The sequence below is a fragment of the Monodelphis domestica genome, chromosome 4, assembly GCF_027887165.1.
Source record: "Monodelphis domestica isolate mMonDom1 chromosome 4, mMonDom1.pri, whole genome shotgun sequence".
Taxonomy (NCBI): domain Eukaryota; kingdom Metazoa; phylum Chordata; class Mammalia; order Didelphimorphia; family Didelphidae; genus Monodelphis; species Monodelphis domestica.
In genome coordinates, this window is record NC_077230.1 from 221,895,838 (window position 1) to 221,914,983 (window position 19,146).

The 19,146-nt window shown below is 39.4% G+C and overlaps 2 protein-coding genes across 6 annotated transcripts in view; one reads left to right on the forward strand and one right to left on the reverse strand.

Annotated features, from left to right (window-relative positions):
- Positions 1–17,796, reverse strand: part of TYW5 (tRNA-yW synthesizing protein 5) — a 38,049-nt gene extending 20,253 nt beyond the window's left edge. For 3 of the 4 annotated variants that reach the window (XM_007494579.3, XM_007494578.3, XM_001370021.5), the window contains exons 1-2: positions 17,661–17,796; positions 11,177–11,331 (exon numbers count right to left, since the gene is read on the reverse strand). In XM_007494579.3, coding sequence (XP_007494641.1) covers positions 11,177–11,331; positions 17,661–17,735 — 230 coding nt within the window. In that variant the 5' untranslated portion in view covers positions 17,736–17,796. Of the gene's footprint in view, positions 1–11,176; positions 11,332–17,547; positions 17,641–17,660 lie in introns of those variants that run through there. The other variant, XM_007494577.3, reaches the window with a different exon arrangement.
- Positions 1–19,146, forward strand: part of LOC100029874 (mitochondrial protein C2orf69) — a 73,262-nt gene that overhangs the window by 41,668 nt on the left and 12,448 nt on the right. Inside the window, exon 1 of one of the 2 annotated variants that reach the window (XM_001379484.5) lies at positions 18,064–18,486. The exons of the other annotated variant lie outside the window; for it this stretch is intronic. Coding sequence (XP_001379521.1) covers positions 18,064–18,486 — 423 coding nt within the window. Of the gene's footprint in view, positions 1–18,063; positions 18,487–19,146 lie in introns of those variants that run through there. 2 annotated transcript variants of the gene reach the window in all.

Here is a 19,146-nt window from a genome sequence, read left to right on the forward strand (position 1 = left end):
CAACCACAGCCTAGATACCCCATATTGTGAGGTGGCTCCCTCTACCCCCCCTCTCCCCTGTTGGCCTCAGGGCACATCCAGCTCTGCAAGAACCACCCTGACTTAATCTTATCAAGCCTTCAAAGAATTGGGAAGCTCAAACTCCAACACCCCTCCCCCACAGATTGCTCTGAGAGCCTTACTGATCAAGCTCCAAGAGTAAAAAGGCTGCAACTACTACAGAACACCTTAATAACAAGGAGGGAAGCCCAGCTTCTCCTGATAGCTGGGGAAGATCTGATATCAGGACTCAACCTGAACAATCAGCAGAGCAGAGAAGAAGTCCCTTCAGGACAGAAAAGCCCAAACCCACAGATCCAGCATATAATAAGAGGAACAAGACTACAGGCAACTACAAGGGAGAAAGAAGTGGCAAATATGAGCAAACAACAGAAAAAGAAAAAAAGAAATTACAATCGACAGCTTCTATCTAGGCAGTGAACAAAGAGCAAATGAAACAAAGGAAGATCAAGGAACACCAAACAAAAACACAGAAACTCCAACGAATTGGACACAGGCTTTGGAAGAACTCAAAATACAATTCAAAACACAATTAAGAAAGGCTGAAGGCAACTGGGAAAAGAACTTAAAAAGGAAGATAAGTCACCTGGAAACAGAGGCACTTGAACTAAAACGAGAAAATAGTGTCTTGAAACCCAAAATTAATCTGCCTGAAAATGAGGCAAAGGAGATTAAAGATGAGGCAAAGAAAATGAAAGATGACCTCCAAAGAAAATCAGACCAGAAAGTGAATAATGACCAAAAAGCCAGGGATGAAATTCAGTCCTTAAAAAACGAGAATACAACAGTTAGAAGCAAATGACTTCACAAGGCAGCAGGAAACTATAAAACAAAATCAAAAGAATGAAAAAATTGAAGAAAATATGAAAATACCACATCCACAAAACAGAAGATTTAGAAAACAGGTCAAGGAGAGACAACTTAAGAATCATTGGTCTACCAGAAGACCATGACAAAAGAAAAAGCCTGGGCATCATTGTACAAGAAATAATCCAAGAAAACTGCCCCAACATTCTAGAGCAAGAGGGAAAAGTAGAGACTGAAAAAATCCACAGATCACCTCCTATACTTAATTCCCAACTGACAACACGAAGAATTGTTACAGCCAAATTCAAGAACTACCAGACCAAGGAAAAAATATTACAAGCTGCTAAGAAGAAGTCATTCAGATACCATGGAACTACAGTTAGGATAACACAGAATCTGGCTGCATCTACACAGAAGGACAAAAAGGCATGGAATATGATATCCTGGAAAGCAAGGGAACTAGTTCTACAACCAAGAATCAACTCCCCAGCAAAACTGACTATATTCTTGCAGGGGAAAGTATGGTCATTTAATAAAATAGAAGACTTCTAAGCATTCATAAAGAAAAGACCAGACCTGAACAGAAAATCTGATGCCCAAACACAGAACTTCAAGAGAATCATTAAAAGGTAATTAAGGGGAAAAAAACAAAGAAACAAAAACGCCTTTTTTTTTAAGGGACCCAATAAGTAAAAATGATATGTATCCCTACAAGAAAAAAGGATATTGGTAACTCTTAAAAATTGTTATTATCACCTGGGTAGATGACTATCTATATAGATATATGTATGCATAAATCTTTGTATACACACACACACACACACACACACACACACGCATATATAACTAGAGTTAAAAGAGGTTAACACTAAGAGAAATGGGAAAAGAAACAAAATGGGGTAAATTTATGTCATAAAGAAGCATATGGCTGGAGTGGGGGAGAATACCAAGACACTAGAAGGGTACAGAGGTTGGAGATAGGAAATACTCAGTTTGTTACGTACATTGAAATGGACTCAAAGAGGGAAGAACAATCAAATCCATTGGGGCAGAGAATTGATTTGCACCCTATTGAGAAGTAAAAGGGTAACAAACGGACTAGTGGGGAGGGAAGCAATATACAAGGGAGGGAGAGGATGGGGGGGTAGTATAAAAAGACTATAAAGAAAGTAAGAGGGGAATAAGAAGGGAGGGGGGATAGAAAGGGAAGTAAAATAAGGGTGGGAATTAGGGGGAGTGATGAAAAACAAAACACTTGGGTAGAAGGAATTTTTGAAAGAAGAAAGGGCAGGACTAGGAGTGAAAATCAAAATGCTGGGAAATACACAGCAGGTTATCATAACTATGAATGTGAATGGAATGAACTCATTCATAAAACGCAAGCAAATAGCAGAGTAGATTAGAAGCCAAAATCCTACCATATGCTGTTTACAAGAAACACACATAGGGTAAAAGTGAGAGGATGGAGCCAAATCTTTTGGGCATCAACTGATAAAAAGAAGGCAGGTGTTGCAATTATATCTGACAAAGCCAAAGTAAAAATAGATCTAGTTAAAAGAGATAGGGAAGGTAATTACATCCTGATAAAAGGTAGTATAGACAATGAGGAAATATTAGTACTCAACATGTATGCACCAAAGGGTATAGCATTCAAATTTCTAAAGGAGAAACTAGTGGAGCTCAAGGATAAAATAGATAGAAAAACTTTACTAGTGGGAGACCTGAACCTTCCTCTATCAGAACTAGATAAATCAAACCAAAAAACATAAAAAAGAGGTAAGAGAAGTGAATGAAATCTTGGAAAAATTAGAGTTAGTAGATATGTGGAGAAAAATAAATAGGGACTAAAAGGAATACACCTTTTCAGTAGCACATGGTACATTCACAAAGATTGACCATGTACTAGGGCATAAAAACACTGCAAACAAGTGCAAAAGTGCAAAAATAATAAATGCAACTTTCTCAGTGTGGTAGAGGCTGGAGAGAGAGAGCTTGTAAACCAAGATGCAAGAACATGGAGACCTATCTGTCAATCAAAATAAGGAGTTTCCAAAACGGAATGGTCCCAGGAGTTGGCAGTTGAGTTGAGAGGGGGAGGGGACTGGACTTGGAGTCACTCTCTCTCTGGAGGTTGAAACCTGGCTGAAAGACCCTTCTGGGGCTGACTTGTTTTTTTGCGGTTCTCTGGCTTTGGACAGTTGAAGTTGACAAGAAGGAGAAACTTGTCTTTGGCGTTGGTGGTCTATTTGAGAGTTGTGCTGGCCAGGAGAAACTGATGGAGAGATTTTGAACTTTGTTTCTCTCTGGGATTAAAGCTGAGAGACCTTACTGATTTTTTTTTTTTTGAAGAAGATCTTGAAAAGCTGTTGTCCTCCATCTCCCTAATTATCTTAGAGTCACAGTTTGTGACTGGACTATTTCCTCAAACCCTCCTAAAATTATCCTTGTAGTTTAGGGAAATCCTCATCCCTCTCACCTCAGTTTCCCATCCTGTTATCCCAATAAACCCCTTGACTTGAAAAGAAAAAGAAAAGAATATTTTTTAGTCCACTCAGGGGGGAGGGAGGAAGCCAAAAGCTTCCAGAAGAGGATGGTTAAGGGAGGGAGTGAAGGAGGAAGGAGGTTAGGAAATAGATTGATCCATCAGCCATCAGTAGGGATCAATAGGCAGAACCCCAGAGCATTCCCCAGAGTAGTTCCCCTGTGTACCTTCATCCTTTTGTGGCAGCATCCCTCAGCATTTCTCATTCCTACCTCCATTACAAATAAGCAGCCTCAGGTTCCTATAGCAGCTCTCTCTAGTCAAAGCCAGAGAACAGCAGTCATTGCAGAAGAAACAGTTTCCCCTCAGTTTACCTTTTCTCTATTTCAACAAGAAATACTTTCCCCTCAGTTTACTTTTTCTATTTCATCAGATCTCAGTGCAATGAAAATAATAATTAGTAAAGGGTATATGGAGAGGCAAATCAAAAATTAATTGAAAATTAAACAATACAATTCTCCGAAATCAGTTAGTCAATTAACAAATCATAGAAACAATTAATAATTTAATTGAAGAAAATGATAATAATGAGAAATCCTTTCAAAATCTATGGGATGCAGTCAAAGCAGTACTCAGGGGGAAATTTATATCCTTGAGCTCATAGATTAACAAATTAGGGAGGGCAGAGGTCAATGAATTGGGCAGGTGAATTTAAAAAACTAGAAAGTGAACAAATTAAAAATCCTCAGATGAAGACTAAATTGGAGATCCAAAAAAATCAAAGGAGAAATTAATTAAATTGAAAGTCAAAGAACTATTGATTTAATAAATAAGACTAGAAGCTGGTACTTTGAAAAAACAAATAAAATAGACAAAGTACTGGTCATCTAATTTAAAAAAGGAAAGAGAAAACCAAATCAACAGTATCAAAGATGAAAAGGGAGACCTTACCTCTAATGAAGAAGAAATTAAGGCAATCATTAAAAACTATTATGCCCAATTATATGGCAATAAATATGGCAGACTCCTGTCATCTGTTTCAGAGCAGAACCTGCCTGAATCACAATGTGGCTTTCGATCAGATCGTAGCACCATCGACATGGTCTTCATGGTGAGGCAAATGCAGGAAAAATGCCTTGAGCAAAACCTGAGTCTCTACATTGTCTTCATAGACCTGACAAAGGTGTCTGACACAGTGAACAGAGATGCATTGTGGGTGATCCTTAGCAAGCTCGGTTGCCCAGCAAAATTCATCAAACTGATCCAGCTCTTTCATGTCGATATGACAGGGGAAGTTCTATCTGGTGGAGAGACTTCCAACCGCTTCAACATCTCCAATGGAGTGAAACAAGGCTGTGTCCTCCCTTCGGTACTATTCAACCTATACTTCACCCAAGTATTACGACATGCTGTGATGGATCTAGACCTGGGTGTCTACATCAAATACCGACTGGATGGCTCACTATTCGACCTTCGCCGCCTGACTGCAAAAACAAAGACAACAGAGAGACTCATCCTGGAAGCTCTCTTTGCAGATGACTGTGCTCTCATGGCCCACCAAAAAAATCATCTCCAAACCATTGTGGACAGGTTCTCTACAGCAACAAAACTGTTTGGCCTGACTATCAGCCTCAGCAAACCAGAGGTGCTGTTCCAACCTGCACCAGGGAGGCCAACGAACCAGCCATGCATTACAATCGACGGCACTCAGCTTTCTAATGTCAACACTTTCAAGTATCTGGGCAGCACCATTGCCAACGACGGGTCCCTAGACCACGAGATTAATGCCAGGATCCAAAAGGCCAGCCAGGCACTCGGGTGGCTGCGCTCCAAAGTCCTCTGACACAGAGGTGTAAGCACTGCGACAAAGCTCAAAGTGTACAACGCAGTGGTCCTCAGCTCACTCCTGTACAGTTGTGAGACATGGACACTGTACCGGAAGCACATGAAACAGCTGGAGCAATTCCACCAAAGCTCTCTCCGGTCAATCATGAGAATCTGATGGCAGGACCGTATCACCAACCAGGAAGTCCTCGACAGAGCCAACTCCACCAGCATCGAAGTAATGGTCCTCAAAACCCAGCTACGATGGTCTGGACACATCATCCGCATGGACCCACAGCGAATACCAAGACAGGTATTCTATGGTGAACTGTCAGCTGGACTCAGGAAACAAGGCCGACCAAAGAAAAGATTCAAGGATCAGCTAAAGTCCAACTTGAAGTGGGCTGGCATTATACCAAAGCAACTAGAACTTGCTGCCTCTGTCAGAAGCAGCTGGCGAACCCACATTAACCATGTCGCCACCACCTTTGAAGATGAACAACGTCGACGTCTTGCCGCTGCGCGTGAACACCGACACCAGGCCACAACTGCACCTCCCTTAACAACTGGCGTCCCCTGCCCCATGTGCCACAAACTCTGCGCCTCAGCCTTTGGACTTCAAAGCCACATGAGGGTACATTAATAGATGATAATGCACAAAGACAATCGTCATTCTCGGTCACTGAGAGACCACCACTAACTAAATATGTCAATCTAGGTGATATGTATGAATATTTACAAAAATATGAATTGCCTAGATTAACAGAAGAAGAAATAGAACACCTGAACAACCCCATATCAGAAAAAGAAATTGAACAAGCCATCAAAGAACTCGTAAGAAAAAATCCCCAGGACTAGATGGATTCACAAGTTAATTCTGTCAAACATTCAAAGAACAGCTGATCCCAATACTATACGAACTACTTGGCATAATCAGTAAAGAAGGAGTTCTACCAAATTCCTTTTATGACAGGAATATGGTACTGATTCCAAAGCCAGGCAGGTCAAAAACAGAGAAAAAACTATAGACCAATCTCCTTAATGAACGTATATGCAAAAATTTTAAATAGAATACTAGCAAAAAGATTCCAGCAAGTGACCACAAGAGTTATTCATTATGGGATTTATACCAGGAATGCAAGGATGGTTCAATATTAGGAAAACCATCCACATAATTGACCATGTTAACAAGCAAACCGACAAAAATCACATGATTATTTCAATAGGTGCAGAAAAAGCCTTTGACAAAATATATCACTCATTCTTATTGAAAACACTAGAAAGCATAGGAATAGAAGGGCCTTTCCGAAACATAATAAACAGTATATATATATATATATATATATATATATATATATATATATATATATATATATATATATATAAACCACCAGCAAACATCATCTGCAATGGGGATAAACTAAAAGCTTTCCCAATACGATCAAGAGTGAAACAAGGATGCCCATTATCACCTCTATTATTTAACACTGTACTAGAAACACTAGCAATAGCAATTAGAGAAGAAAAAGAAATTGAAGGTATTAAAATAGGGAATGAGGAGACCAAGCTATCACTCTTTGCAGATGATATGATGGTCTACTTAAAGAATACTAGAAAATCAACTAAAAAGCTAGGAGAAATAATCAACAACTTTAGCAAATTCGCAGGATACAAAATAAACCTACATAAGTCATCAGCATTTCTATATATCTCCAAACCATTTCAGCAGCAAAAATTAGAAAGAGAAATTCCATTTAAAATCATCCTAGACAATATAAAATACTTAGGTATCTATCTGCCGAGATAAACACAGGAACTATATGAACACAACTACAAAGCACTCTCCACACAATTAAAATTAGATCTAAATAATTGGAAAAAACATTGACTGCTCATGGGTAGGATGAGCTAACATAATAAAAATGACAATCCTACCCAAATTAATTTACTTATTTTAGTGCCATACCCATCAAACTACCAAAAAACTTTTTTACTGAATTATAAAAAACCATAACTAAGTTCATTTGGAAGAACAAAAGATCAAGGATATCCAGGGAAATAATGAAAAAAAAAATGCGAAGGAAGGTGGCCTTGCAGTGGTCATCAAAACAATATGGTACTAAGAAACAGAAAGGAGGATTAGTGGAATAGACTTGGGGTAAGTGACCTCAGCAAGACAGTCTATGAAAAACCCAAAGACCCCAGCTTTTGGGACCAAAATCCACTACTTGATAAAAACTGCTGGGAAAATTGGAGGGCAGTATGGGAGATATTAGATTTGGATCAACATCTCACACCCTTACACCAAGATAAACTCAGAATGGATGAATGACTTGAATATAAAGAAGGAAACTGTAAGTAAATTAGGTGAACACAGAATAGTATACATGTCAGATCTTTGGGAAAGGAAAGATTTTAAGATCAAGCAAGAGTTAGAAAAAAAACACAAAATGTACAACAAATAATTTTGATTACATTAAATTAAAAAGTTCGTGTACAAACAAAACCAATGTAACCAAAAATAGAAGGGAAGCAACAAATTGGGAAAAAAATCTTCATAAGAAAAACTTCTAACAAAGGTTCAATTACTCAGATTTATAAAGAGTTAAATCAATTGTTCAAAAAATCAAGCCATTCTCCAATTGATAAATGAGCAAGTGACATGAATAGACAGTTTTCAGATAAAGAAATCAAAACCATTAATAAGCACATGAAAAGTGTTCTAAATGTAGGCTGGAATCTTGGCACTGCCAATTAGCTAAATAGCTTGGTTAATTGGTTTCATTTTCTTGTATCTCAGTCTTCTCAGCTGTAAAACAGGAATTTAAAAATATCTGTAGAACCTTCCTTACAGGACTTTTGTGAAGATTAAATGAGATAGTGAATGTACATCATTTTGAAAAATACACAGTCATATGCAAATATCAGCTAATATTATTTACAATACCAACAGTCTAAAATTTCTGGAAATCTTCATAATTTGTGGGCCATATTTGAAAATGTCTACAGTCTTAATTGACTCTGTGATTAGAAGTAGGAGGCATGCTTTATCATCAGAGTTCTTGAATGTTTCAAAGATTTTTCCTTTAACCACATTGCAGTCATTTTACTAATTTATTGTTCTCCTCCTGCTCAGTAGACTTTGCATTAGTTTATACAGGTTTTTTCAGGATTCTCAGGTCATAATTTCTTTTAATATTTATTTCTTCCTAATTACATGTAAAAATAGTTTAAACATTATTTTTAAAAATTTTGAGTTCCAAATTTTCTCTCCCTGTCTACCCTCCCCTTCTCACTGAGATGGAAAGTAATTTGATATCAGTTGTATATATCAAGCAAAACATTTCAATATTAAGTCCTATATAATAAAAGTCAAAAAAAAAGAGAGAAAAATAAGGTTTAAAAAGTTAAAAAAAAAGGAATTAAAAGATGCCCCCTCTCAGGGTCTTTGGTCATTGAGGCATAAAGATCCCAGATTATAGGAAATTAGTGTTCCTGAAGTTTGTGGCATATTTTTAGACCAATATGTCTGTCCTAGTGAATGGGGAGACAAAAGTTAGCAGCATCAGTTTTTGGTAAATGTTATCTTTTATTCTTATTGTAAATAATTTTTAAAAAATTATTTTTATAGTTCACAAATATTTCATAGTTCTAATTCTAAGCCTCAATCAGCAGACTAGCCTAAGCTAGTCCAGAACAGTAATAAGCACAAAAGATGTTATGGAGATAAAAATGACAAGATCAGCAACTGACTGGACATGTGGGGTGAGAAATAATGAGGAATCAAGGATGACTCTGAAGTTGTGAGTGATTGGAAGAATAGTAGTACCCTCAGGGAGGAGTAGTATCTCTGGTATGGAGGGCTTGTTGTGCCCTCCTAGGGCAGCTCTCCAGTCTCTGACCCTCACCTGACACCCAGCTCTCACTTGTGGCTCCCAGTAGCTGCTAGCATGTGGCAGCGGCCACACCCCAGGCAACGGCTTCAACAGGCCAGCTAAACCTTGTGAGGGTAGCCATCGGGTCTTAGACCCCTGGTGAACCAGGGCTTTGCTCACTCAGCATGTGAAGACTGCTTCGGCAGAACAGACGGAAGAAATCAATAAGAAGGTTCAACAGCTGAGATGGCGACACAGCAAAGCATTGTGGAGTGCTTTAGGGCGTGATGGAGCATAAAAGACAACATGGCCATCCAATGCAGCTGAGGAAGTCTCCAGGCATAACAACTTTTCGTGCCATTGGACCCAGGCTTCCAACACCGAGAGAGTGGGACTGTCTCTGTGCATCCACTTTTCCACTTACATCTCCTTCATACACAAGTGTCTTTGTGCACACTCATCTATCATAGATGAAAACACACAAAGACAATCGTCATCCTTGGTTACTGAGAGACTACTAGTACCCTCAACAAAAATAAATTTGGAAAGGGGAACAAGTTTTTGGGGAAAGGTAATGCATTCTGTTTTTGACACGCTTAAGATGCTATGGGACATCCAGCTTAAATGTCCACTATTTGAGACTGGAACTCAGGAAATGAGATTGGAGCCAGAGACCAATCAATCAACCAGTCATTAAGCTCCTACTATATGCTATATATACTATATAGCCAGGCATTGTGCCAAGCACTGGATGAGTTATCTGCATAAGATGATTAAATCCATGGAAGATGATGAACAATAAGACAATATAGATAGAGAAAAGAGTACAGGATAAAACCTTAGGATATACCTAAAGTTGAAGACTAATATTATATGAATAATCCAGCAAAAGAAACTTGTAAATAGTAGGCAAACAGATTGGAAAGCAACTGAACAGTGTGATAGGAAATAGTATCTGGGGAAAAAAAAGTGGTTAACAATGTCAAATGCTACCAAAAAAGTCAAGAAAGATGAGGATTAAGAAAAGGTCATAAGATATAGCAATTAGGAAACCCCTGGTAATTATTTTGAAGAGTTTCTGGTGAATTATGAGGTTAGAGAACAGACTGCCAAGGATTATGGAATCAGAGGGAGAAAACAGAGCAAGAAGACTAGTTTTTGTATTTTCCCTCTTGAAGTTTAGCTATGAAAGTAGGAAAATATAGATCTGTAATTTGATTGAATAAGAGGATCAAATGAGGGTTTTTTTTTAAAGGACAAGAGAAAACTGGTTATGCTTACGGGTCTCAGAACCAGTTGCTAGGGAAAGACTAAAGACTAAAGAGAAGGAATGCAACCTGCCAGAAGAGACAGGAAAATACGGAATTAAAAGTACATGCTGAAGCTATGGCCTTGGGAATAAGTAGGGCCACTATTCATCAGAAACTGAAGTAAGGGATAAAATGTAGGAAACTCATGGGTTCTGAGATGTTTAGATGGAGGAAGAGGAAGTTCAGAGGAGAGAACTCATTAATCAATGTGATTTTCTCAATAAAGTATGAGGTAAGGTCCTCAGCTGGGAAAGTAGTGTGGGAAGCTTGAGGAAAGATGAAAAAATTTAGAATAGCAGTTGTGGGTGGCTCTAGAGAATCAATAAAGAAATAGTAAAAGGACTGCCTTGCCTTGCTTTGCTACAATTCCCTGAAAGAAATTTTAATCAGAGGGCAGCTAGGTGGCACAGTAGATAAAGCATCAGGCTTGGAGTATGGAGGCCATGGGTTCAAATATGACTCCAGATTCTTCCTAGCTGTCTCGCCCTCAGTAAGTCACAATTTTTTTTTAATTGCCTAGTTTTGTGATAAGGGATTGCTATTAAGACAGAAAGCAAGGGTTTGGTTTTTGGTGTTTTTTTTTTTTTAAGAAATCTAACCAAAGAGTATTCCCATGAAAGAATTATTGCAATTTTTTTAAAAAAGTGAATCTTTATAGGGCATAAACTTAGATGTTTTTAAAGTCTTGACCGTGAAAAATCAAACATTTGTAGATACAAATAATAGTTTATTTTTTAAAAGACCTCAAAAAGCAAAAAAATCTTAGAAAAATTTCCAAAGTTATTTTCCCCCCCACAGTAAACCTTAGAAGTGAATACCTATATACAAAGTTCTTACTGATGAAATCCATCTGTGGAACTGCAGAAACATGAATTTTCACTTCTTTATTTCCTCCTACTTGACTGAGATAATCCACTGTCCATTTGGTAGTACAGGTCCCAAGATCAATTCCTTTCAGTACCACTGGCTTTCTCTGTTGATTACCAAAATAATAATAAAAATGAATAATTATATGATAGTTTAATATCATTAAAACATGATTAGGTGCAAACATGAATTATTTAATGATATTATCAATTGTATATAATGATATAAAATAAATTTCATTATATTGAGTACTCTTATCTTTTAAATGTTTTCATTAGAAGCCTGTACACCATGTAATATTGCCATAACCACAAACTCTGTCGTCCCATTACTATTTCATTGTAACATTATTTGTTCCATCTTCCATTCATAACACTTTTCCTATGGATCTATCTTGTGTCATTTCTTTTAATATCTTGTGATTTGGTGGTATGAATCAATTATGTCAGTTTGGGTATAACTTTCCAAATCGCCTTCAGGACAATTTTACAAGACAGTGGCATATTATAGAATTATTTTAAAGAAAAGGCAGTGAAGGTCACATAGCTAATGTTTGTCAAGGGGTCCTAATAAACATTCAGGGGTCCAAATGGGGTGAGGAGAATGAGACATGGTGAGAAGGATGACATATGTCCTGATATTCCTCCCTGTAGGCTTAATTCCCCTGCCACAGGGTGGGGGTGGAGGTGGTTGGAGAAGTCCAACTAACCTGGTATGCCTTTCCTGCTCTATGAATAATGCCCTTATCACTGCAGGGAAAGGTTCTCCTTATCTGCAATTCCTCAATATGCCTCTGGGGGAGGGGGCACATTGGGTGTCATTTGTCATGGGGTCCTAAGGGATCCTGACAAACATTCAGGGATCCCAAAGGGGTGAGGAGAATGAGATGTGGTAAGAAGGATGACATGATTAAGGAGGGGCCACTGAAGCTGGTAGCAATCAGAGGCAAGGTTTATTAATCACAGCTAGTATTTCATAAAGTGACATAGGCCAAGGGATTAGGTTAGCTTTTTACATGGACAATGGTTAGTAATGATTTAAATCTTAGTACAATGACTTAGTTTACTTCACCAAAGCTTAGACAGAGTTTTCTATAGGATAATAAATCACAGGTAAATATGTAACCATCTAGCCTAAATTCTCAGGGAAATATTTGCTTCAGTGGGTTTGTCAAGAACAGCCAGTTATTACCAAGTACAGCAGAGGGGGATTGGAAAGGAGGGGTTTGGGGGGCTTCACGTGATGCCTGGGCTATGTGTTTGACTGTATTTAAGTTATGGCTGTGATTTTACTGGGGCCTACTCTCACTACTGGGAGCTACAAATGTTGGTAGTGTGGAGCCTGAACCACTACACTGCTTTCCAGTAAACTGCCTTTACTTAACTCAAGGGGAAAATGCAATTGTGCCCCATATTCTTATCTGAAGTACGAGAATAGCATTTTAATAAAATCAGAAACTACTCTAAGTACACGCAATGGTGCTGTAGCAAGAATACTCCAGTTTCTTCATCTTTAAAAGGAAGGATTCTTTATTAGATTATTTCCAAGATCCTGTCTATCCAAGTTCTATTAAGTCTATAATTCTAGGTTTGATCATGGCTTTACATTCAAAAAAGAATGTACTTAGGAATTAGTAGCTGATGCTTATATAGTACTTAAGTATTTTAGATACAATCTAATGGAGGAAACAACATGTGAACAAATAGGAAACAAACTATATGCAATATAAATGGAAATAATTAATGGAGGGAAGGTACTAGAATTAAGAAGGGTTGGAAAAGGTTTCCTGTAGAAGGTGGGATTTTAATTGGGACTTAAAGAAAGCCAGGGAGATTAATTTTTAAGTTTCTCAGGTTTGAAAATAATTGTTATCTGTCCATCTAGGAGGCATTATCTAAAGTTTGTTTTTTAAATTGTCATCTGTCTTAGAATCAATAATAAGTATTGGCTTAGTAAGGCCAGTAAAGGATGGGCATTGGGTTCAAGTCTTACCCAAGATCACACAGCCAGGAAGTATTTGAGACTAGATCTGAGTCCAGAACTTTCCATCTCCATGCCTGGCTCTATATCCAATAAGCCATCTAGCTGCCCCCTGTTGACTTTTTTTTTTTAATATGACTTAAAAATTAAGTTAGGATGAACTGTTTCAAAAGGCATCAACATTCTCAAAATCCCATGTCCAACCTTGTCTCATTCATTGGAATATGGGTCAAGAAAGGTAGGCCAGGTAATTAATAGAAGCCAAATGACAGAGAGAAAAAATGGAATTGAAGAGTAAAAGTAAGATGAGGACAGAACATGAAGGCTACAATGAGAGCTAAACAGGATGAGTGATGCCAGATAAGTTACTGACAGAAGCTGAACAGCAGAACATTAAGGTTTCTAATTAAGGTATAAAGTCAAGCACCAACAACAGTTTCATAGGATTTTCCTAAAGCTAACCTTTTCATCTCATAAGTACTGTGTTTTATTAAAGATTAATTTCTTTTTTTACATTTCTGCCATTTTCACATCTTGGCACAGGAATCACAGTATTTTAAATATCAAAAATGATCACTGACATCTTCTACCTAAATATATAGGGCACACTGTCTGACAAACTCTTCCAGTAGAAATGATGAAGAAGGGAACATGCCACCCCCTTCCACTATAACCCTCTTCCAGATACTTTAGTGGAGAAGCATCTTCAGCAGCAAGTTGGACACCAACCCTTTGAACTCCATAATTGTGAATCTGTGACCTTTATTTTTCATCTGTCACCTACTATTCCCCCCTATGGCCTCTCTCAGGAAGATTTGACTTCAAATCTGGTCTCAGGCACTTACTAGCAATGTGATCCTGGGCAAGTCACCCCAATTGCCTCAGTTTCCCCAACTGTAAAGTGGAGGTCATAATAACATCTACCTTGTGGTAGTTGCTGTGTTACAAATGAAGTATTTGTATAGGCCTTAGCATAGTGCTGGCATGTAATAGGCACTATATAAATGCTTATTTCCTTTCTTCTTGACCTCTATCTTCCTCAACATTATCTCTGGGATTTTGTGACATTCCTCTTTCCTTGTTCTTCTCCTACCTGTTTAACTGTTCTTGGCTGAGCCAGCTATATCATATTCCTTAACTGTAGGAATTTCCCAAGGTTCTGCCTTGGGCTGTCTTCTAATTTCTCCCTTCTCTCTCGATAACGAGCAGTTTCCATGGATTTAACTATCATTTTTATGCAGGATACTCACAGATTTATATATCCAACCTCAGCCTCTCCCCTGAGCTTCCATCCTGCATTGTCAATTGCCTATTAGACATTTTAAATGTCTAATTTAATGTCTGGAGTTTTAAGAAACATAGTAAACTAGAGTTGTCTTTCCTCTCAAACTAGTCCCTTTTCCAAGTTTCCTTATTTGGTCAAAGGTTCCATCATCCTTCTAATCTCCTAAATTCAAAACCTTGGCATAATCCTGGATTCCTCATTCTGCTTCACCCCATATATAAATATATATTTCCCCTTCCCTCTATTCACAAAGCTATCACCTTAGCTCATATCCTCGTTCCTTCTTTTCTAAATTATTGCAATAGCCTCCAAATTGATTTCTTTCCTTCCAAGTTTCTAACATTTCTAATCTTACAACTACCACCAAAGTAACTTTTTTAAGTGGAGATATGACTGTCATTTTCCTACTCATTCAATCCCATAGCTCCCTGTTGTTTCTGTGTTAAAGTACAAATTCCTTTATTTTTTTAAAACCCTTGGCCTCACCCCATCTTCCCAGCATTATTGGACATTACTCTCGCTCCCACATTTCTCTACCTACCCAAATTGGCATTTTCTCTCTTATACATAACACTCCATCTCACATCCTTTGAATTGGCTGTCCCCCAGGCCTGGAATGAACTCCCTCTACATCTGGCTCAGAGGTAGCCTGGTGCAGGAGAAAAAGTGCTGGACTTGAAAGATTTGGGTTCAAATCCTGCCTCTGCCACTTTTTACCTGTGAGGAGTTTGGACAAAAGGCCTTTGAGGTCCTTTTTTTAGTTTTAGATCTCAGATCCTTTCTTAGCCACAGCTGCTAATGCCCTCCTCAAACTACCTTTTACTTAAAAACTTTATATTTATCAACTTTAATTATTCTGTTGTCTTCTCCATTAGAATGTAAGCTACTTTCACAAAGATATCATTTTGTTCTTTGTATTTGCATTCTAACAGTAAGAAAGTGCCTAGCACAAAATAGGCACTTTATATATGCTTGCTGATCAACTGATTCCATGCCTAGAAAGTTCTTCCTCCTCTGCTCTGACTACTAATCTCCCTAGCTGTCTTTAAGTCCAAACTGTAAGCATCTTGAGGGTAGGGGCTGTCTTCTGCATCTTTTTATATTTCCAGAACTTATCAGAGTGCCTCATAAATAGCAGAGATTTAATGTTTATTGACTGATTATAATTTTAAATCCAGTCATGTTTTTTCTATCACCACCTACTAGAACTGCCTGCTTTAGTACTTACCCAATCACTCATGTTTAAAACTTCAGAGACATCCTCAATGTCTCAGTCTCACTCAACTCTACTTATCCAATCAGTTGCAAAATCTTGTTTCAATATTCATGATATCTAACATCTTTTATACTTGCGTAGTCATTCCTATGTAATAGCCTCTTATTTGGATTCTCTGTCTTACTTCAATTCATCTTCTACATAGCTTCTCAAATGATTTTCTCAAAGTATAGGTCTGGTCAGATTGTGTCTGTCACTCCCACCTACCCTTCCTAACAACTCTATAAATTCTAATGGATCCCAATTATTCCCCTAGAATAAAATATAAACTTTATTTTATTTTAATGTAAAGCTCCTCATAAATTGGTCTCTTCTTGCCTTTCTAGTCCTCTCACAAATTATTCTTCCCTTGGAACTTTGAAATATAGTTATATTGGCCACTAACAAAACACTATATCTGATCTTCCAGTACTTGCTTTCATTGTTCCTAGTCCAGGAATACACTCCCTCCTTACTTCAGTCTTTCAAAATTCTCAATTTCTGTCAAGACTTACATACTGACTCTTCCGTGAAGCTTTTGCTGATACTCTCACCTACTGGGGCTCCCCTTCCCAAAATTACTTTGTATTCATTTTGTATACACTCATGGATACATGATGTTTCCCCATTTCAAATGCAAGGATTGTTTCATTTTTGTCTTTGTATCCCCAGGGCTTAGCTTAAATGTTTACTGGCTGATGTGAGTACAAGTGCTACCTTAACTTATATATGCAAAATAAGTCCTGATTTTGTCAGTCAACAAATATTTATTTACTTTTACTATGTGACAGGTTCTATAGTAAGCCTTGGGAATATAAAGAAAGGCAAAAACACTGATCCCTGCTTAGAAGGAACTCATATTCTAGCTGAGGAACAATTTATAAGACATTTAGAGAATAAATGAAAAATAATTTCAAAGGGAAGGAATCACAAAATTGGGGAGGGAAAGAATTATCCCTACCTAAGCAACAGAAGCTAAGACTCTTATTACATATGAGAAAAAGAAACTAAGTCAGATAATAGTAACAACTAGCATGTATATAGTACTACCTTGGCAATGTGCATGAGAAATATCTCATTGTAGTCTCATCACAACTTGAGAATTAGGGTCTGTTATTATCCCCACTTTACAAATGAGGAAACCCAGGAAGACAGCAATTAAATGACTTGCCCAGAGTTATACAGTTAGTGCCTGAGGCGGGATTTAAACTCAGATCTTATCGCCTTTGGGTCCATCCCTCTAAAGAACCATAGATGTCAGCATCTATGTACGCACGACAGTACGAACTTCGAAAGTCCTCAGGGATGTCCAGTGCGCCCCAAACTTAAGGAGCCTGGGGGCTAATATGTCTGGAAGGGAGACCTATTTATTGTATTTGCAGTTGAGATCGGCCAGTGAGGAGGAGGCGGCAGAGCGCTCTCCCCACCACTAGGGGGAACCACACCACGCCACGACGACACCGGAGCAGCAAGCTCCTGGCCAGGAGATATGAACATGGAAAGCTGTTTCTACATCGCATTATGGCCTCCAAAGCACTTTACACATGTTAGCTCATTTTCTTTAGCTTTTTTTTTAGCATTTTCTTTAACAACCAGAGAAGGCGCTATTTTATTTCCCTATTTGTTTGACAAATAGGAGAAATGAGGCGCGGGGAGATTAAATGCTTTGCCCAGCCAGTAAGTCCCATTCGTACCACTCTGGCACTCGATTCACCACATCATACCAAGAAAGTGAGGGTGCTTCTACGGATCGAAAGATAATTACGTAATTAGTTCGTTAAAAGAGCCGCCGCTTTTCATACCCCCAGCATCTTTGCCCTAAGGTAGGGCCTGCGATGTCAAAGCCCAGGCCGAGCATGGAGGAGCAAAATCAGCGGCTCCTTCTTACTGCCAAGTCGGAAACTGGCGATCTCACCTGTGGATAGATGCGCTGCAGGAACTCGTCGCGCGTGACGCCCTCGAGGTGAAGGACTGGGACGCGCCTCTCCATGACAGCGGAGTGCCGGTTCCCGGCTACCTCTTTACCTCACTTCCGGCTTCCGGCCTCTTCCGGTCCTTTTAGTTCGCCGTGAAACATTAGTAGCAAGAGAAAAGGTCCGCGATTCGGCTGGTACCTCAGAGAGGTAGATCGGCGTCTGGCAAAGGATCGATTGAGGAAGAGGTTCTATCGCCATCGCTGCTTCTGTGGGGAGGCAGAGCCGCGAATGGCGGGTCCTCTCCAGAAGCAATCGCGACAAAACCAGGCTGCTGCTGGCAAGTTTCCTGCCCGGTCCACTCTTGTTGTTGCACCAGCCAGGTTGGGGTGAAAGGCCGGCAAGATGGCGCTGGCCATTCAGCTGCCCCGCTCCCTGGTCGCCCGGTTGCTGACTGGCAGAGCTGCCCGCCCGGGCCGGCTCGGGCACGCAGAGGCGTGGTCGCCCAACCCTGGTCGCTGCTGTTACTGTCGTCTCAGCCTCAGCTCCGCAGCCTTCTCCGGGGCCGGCTGGGCTCTGGCAGCAGCGACCCCTCGCCTCAGTCGCCGCCGCCCCCTCCTCGGCCCCGGTCCCTGCCCTGCGCCTCCTGAGCGGGGTTACAGTAGCGCAGAGGAGCAATCGCCGCCGCCTCGCCAGCAGACCAAGGTGATGTACCTAGGACTGTTCAATCCTGTCGTGTGGCTCCGCACCCGAGTCTACGCCTTCCTCATCTGGGCCTATTTCGACCAGGAGTTCAACATCGCGGAGTTCACGGTGGGAGCGAAGCAGGTTTGTCCACGGCATCTTCCGCCTCCTTTGCAGCTCAGGGTCTCGCGACTTAAGTTGGGCCTAGGGGGAAAGGGGCAAGGGTGGTGTGATCTCGGGTTAGTCCCATCATTCGTCAGTGCCCTCGATTTCATTTGGATTCTGAATCGGAGGACCTGTATCCAAATTGGTTTCTCCTAATTCATTACTTATCTTGGGGCGTGAATCATTTAACACCACACCACTCTCAGTTTGCTCATTTGCATTACGAAAGAGTTGAACAGGTTTATGAGAACTCTTAACTCCAAATTCTGTGATCCCGCTTGTTACTCTTTAGTGGGATCTACGTGGATTGGGATCAGATGAAACTTTTGTAAAGGTTATTCATTATTTCAGGGACTGCTTCTAATGTACGACTCCCTCCTCTCTCCTGCTTTCTTGCCCATTCATGATTGTATCGGGTGAGCATTATGATAATGCCGGTCATACCTTGAAAGTTAGTGTGGCTCTAAGAAGGGTGGCTTCTTTAAGTATTCCTTGTTTTGCTCATCATTGCCTTTCTCTTGATCCAAATCAACTAAATGGACCAACATCAGAACATTCAAACATGAAAATTTGCCATACTTCTTTGTAGTAACTACAATTTTAATTAAGATGTTAAATATTCTTGGAATCTTAGTAAAT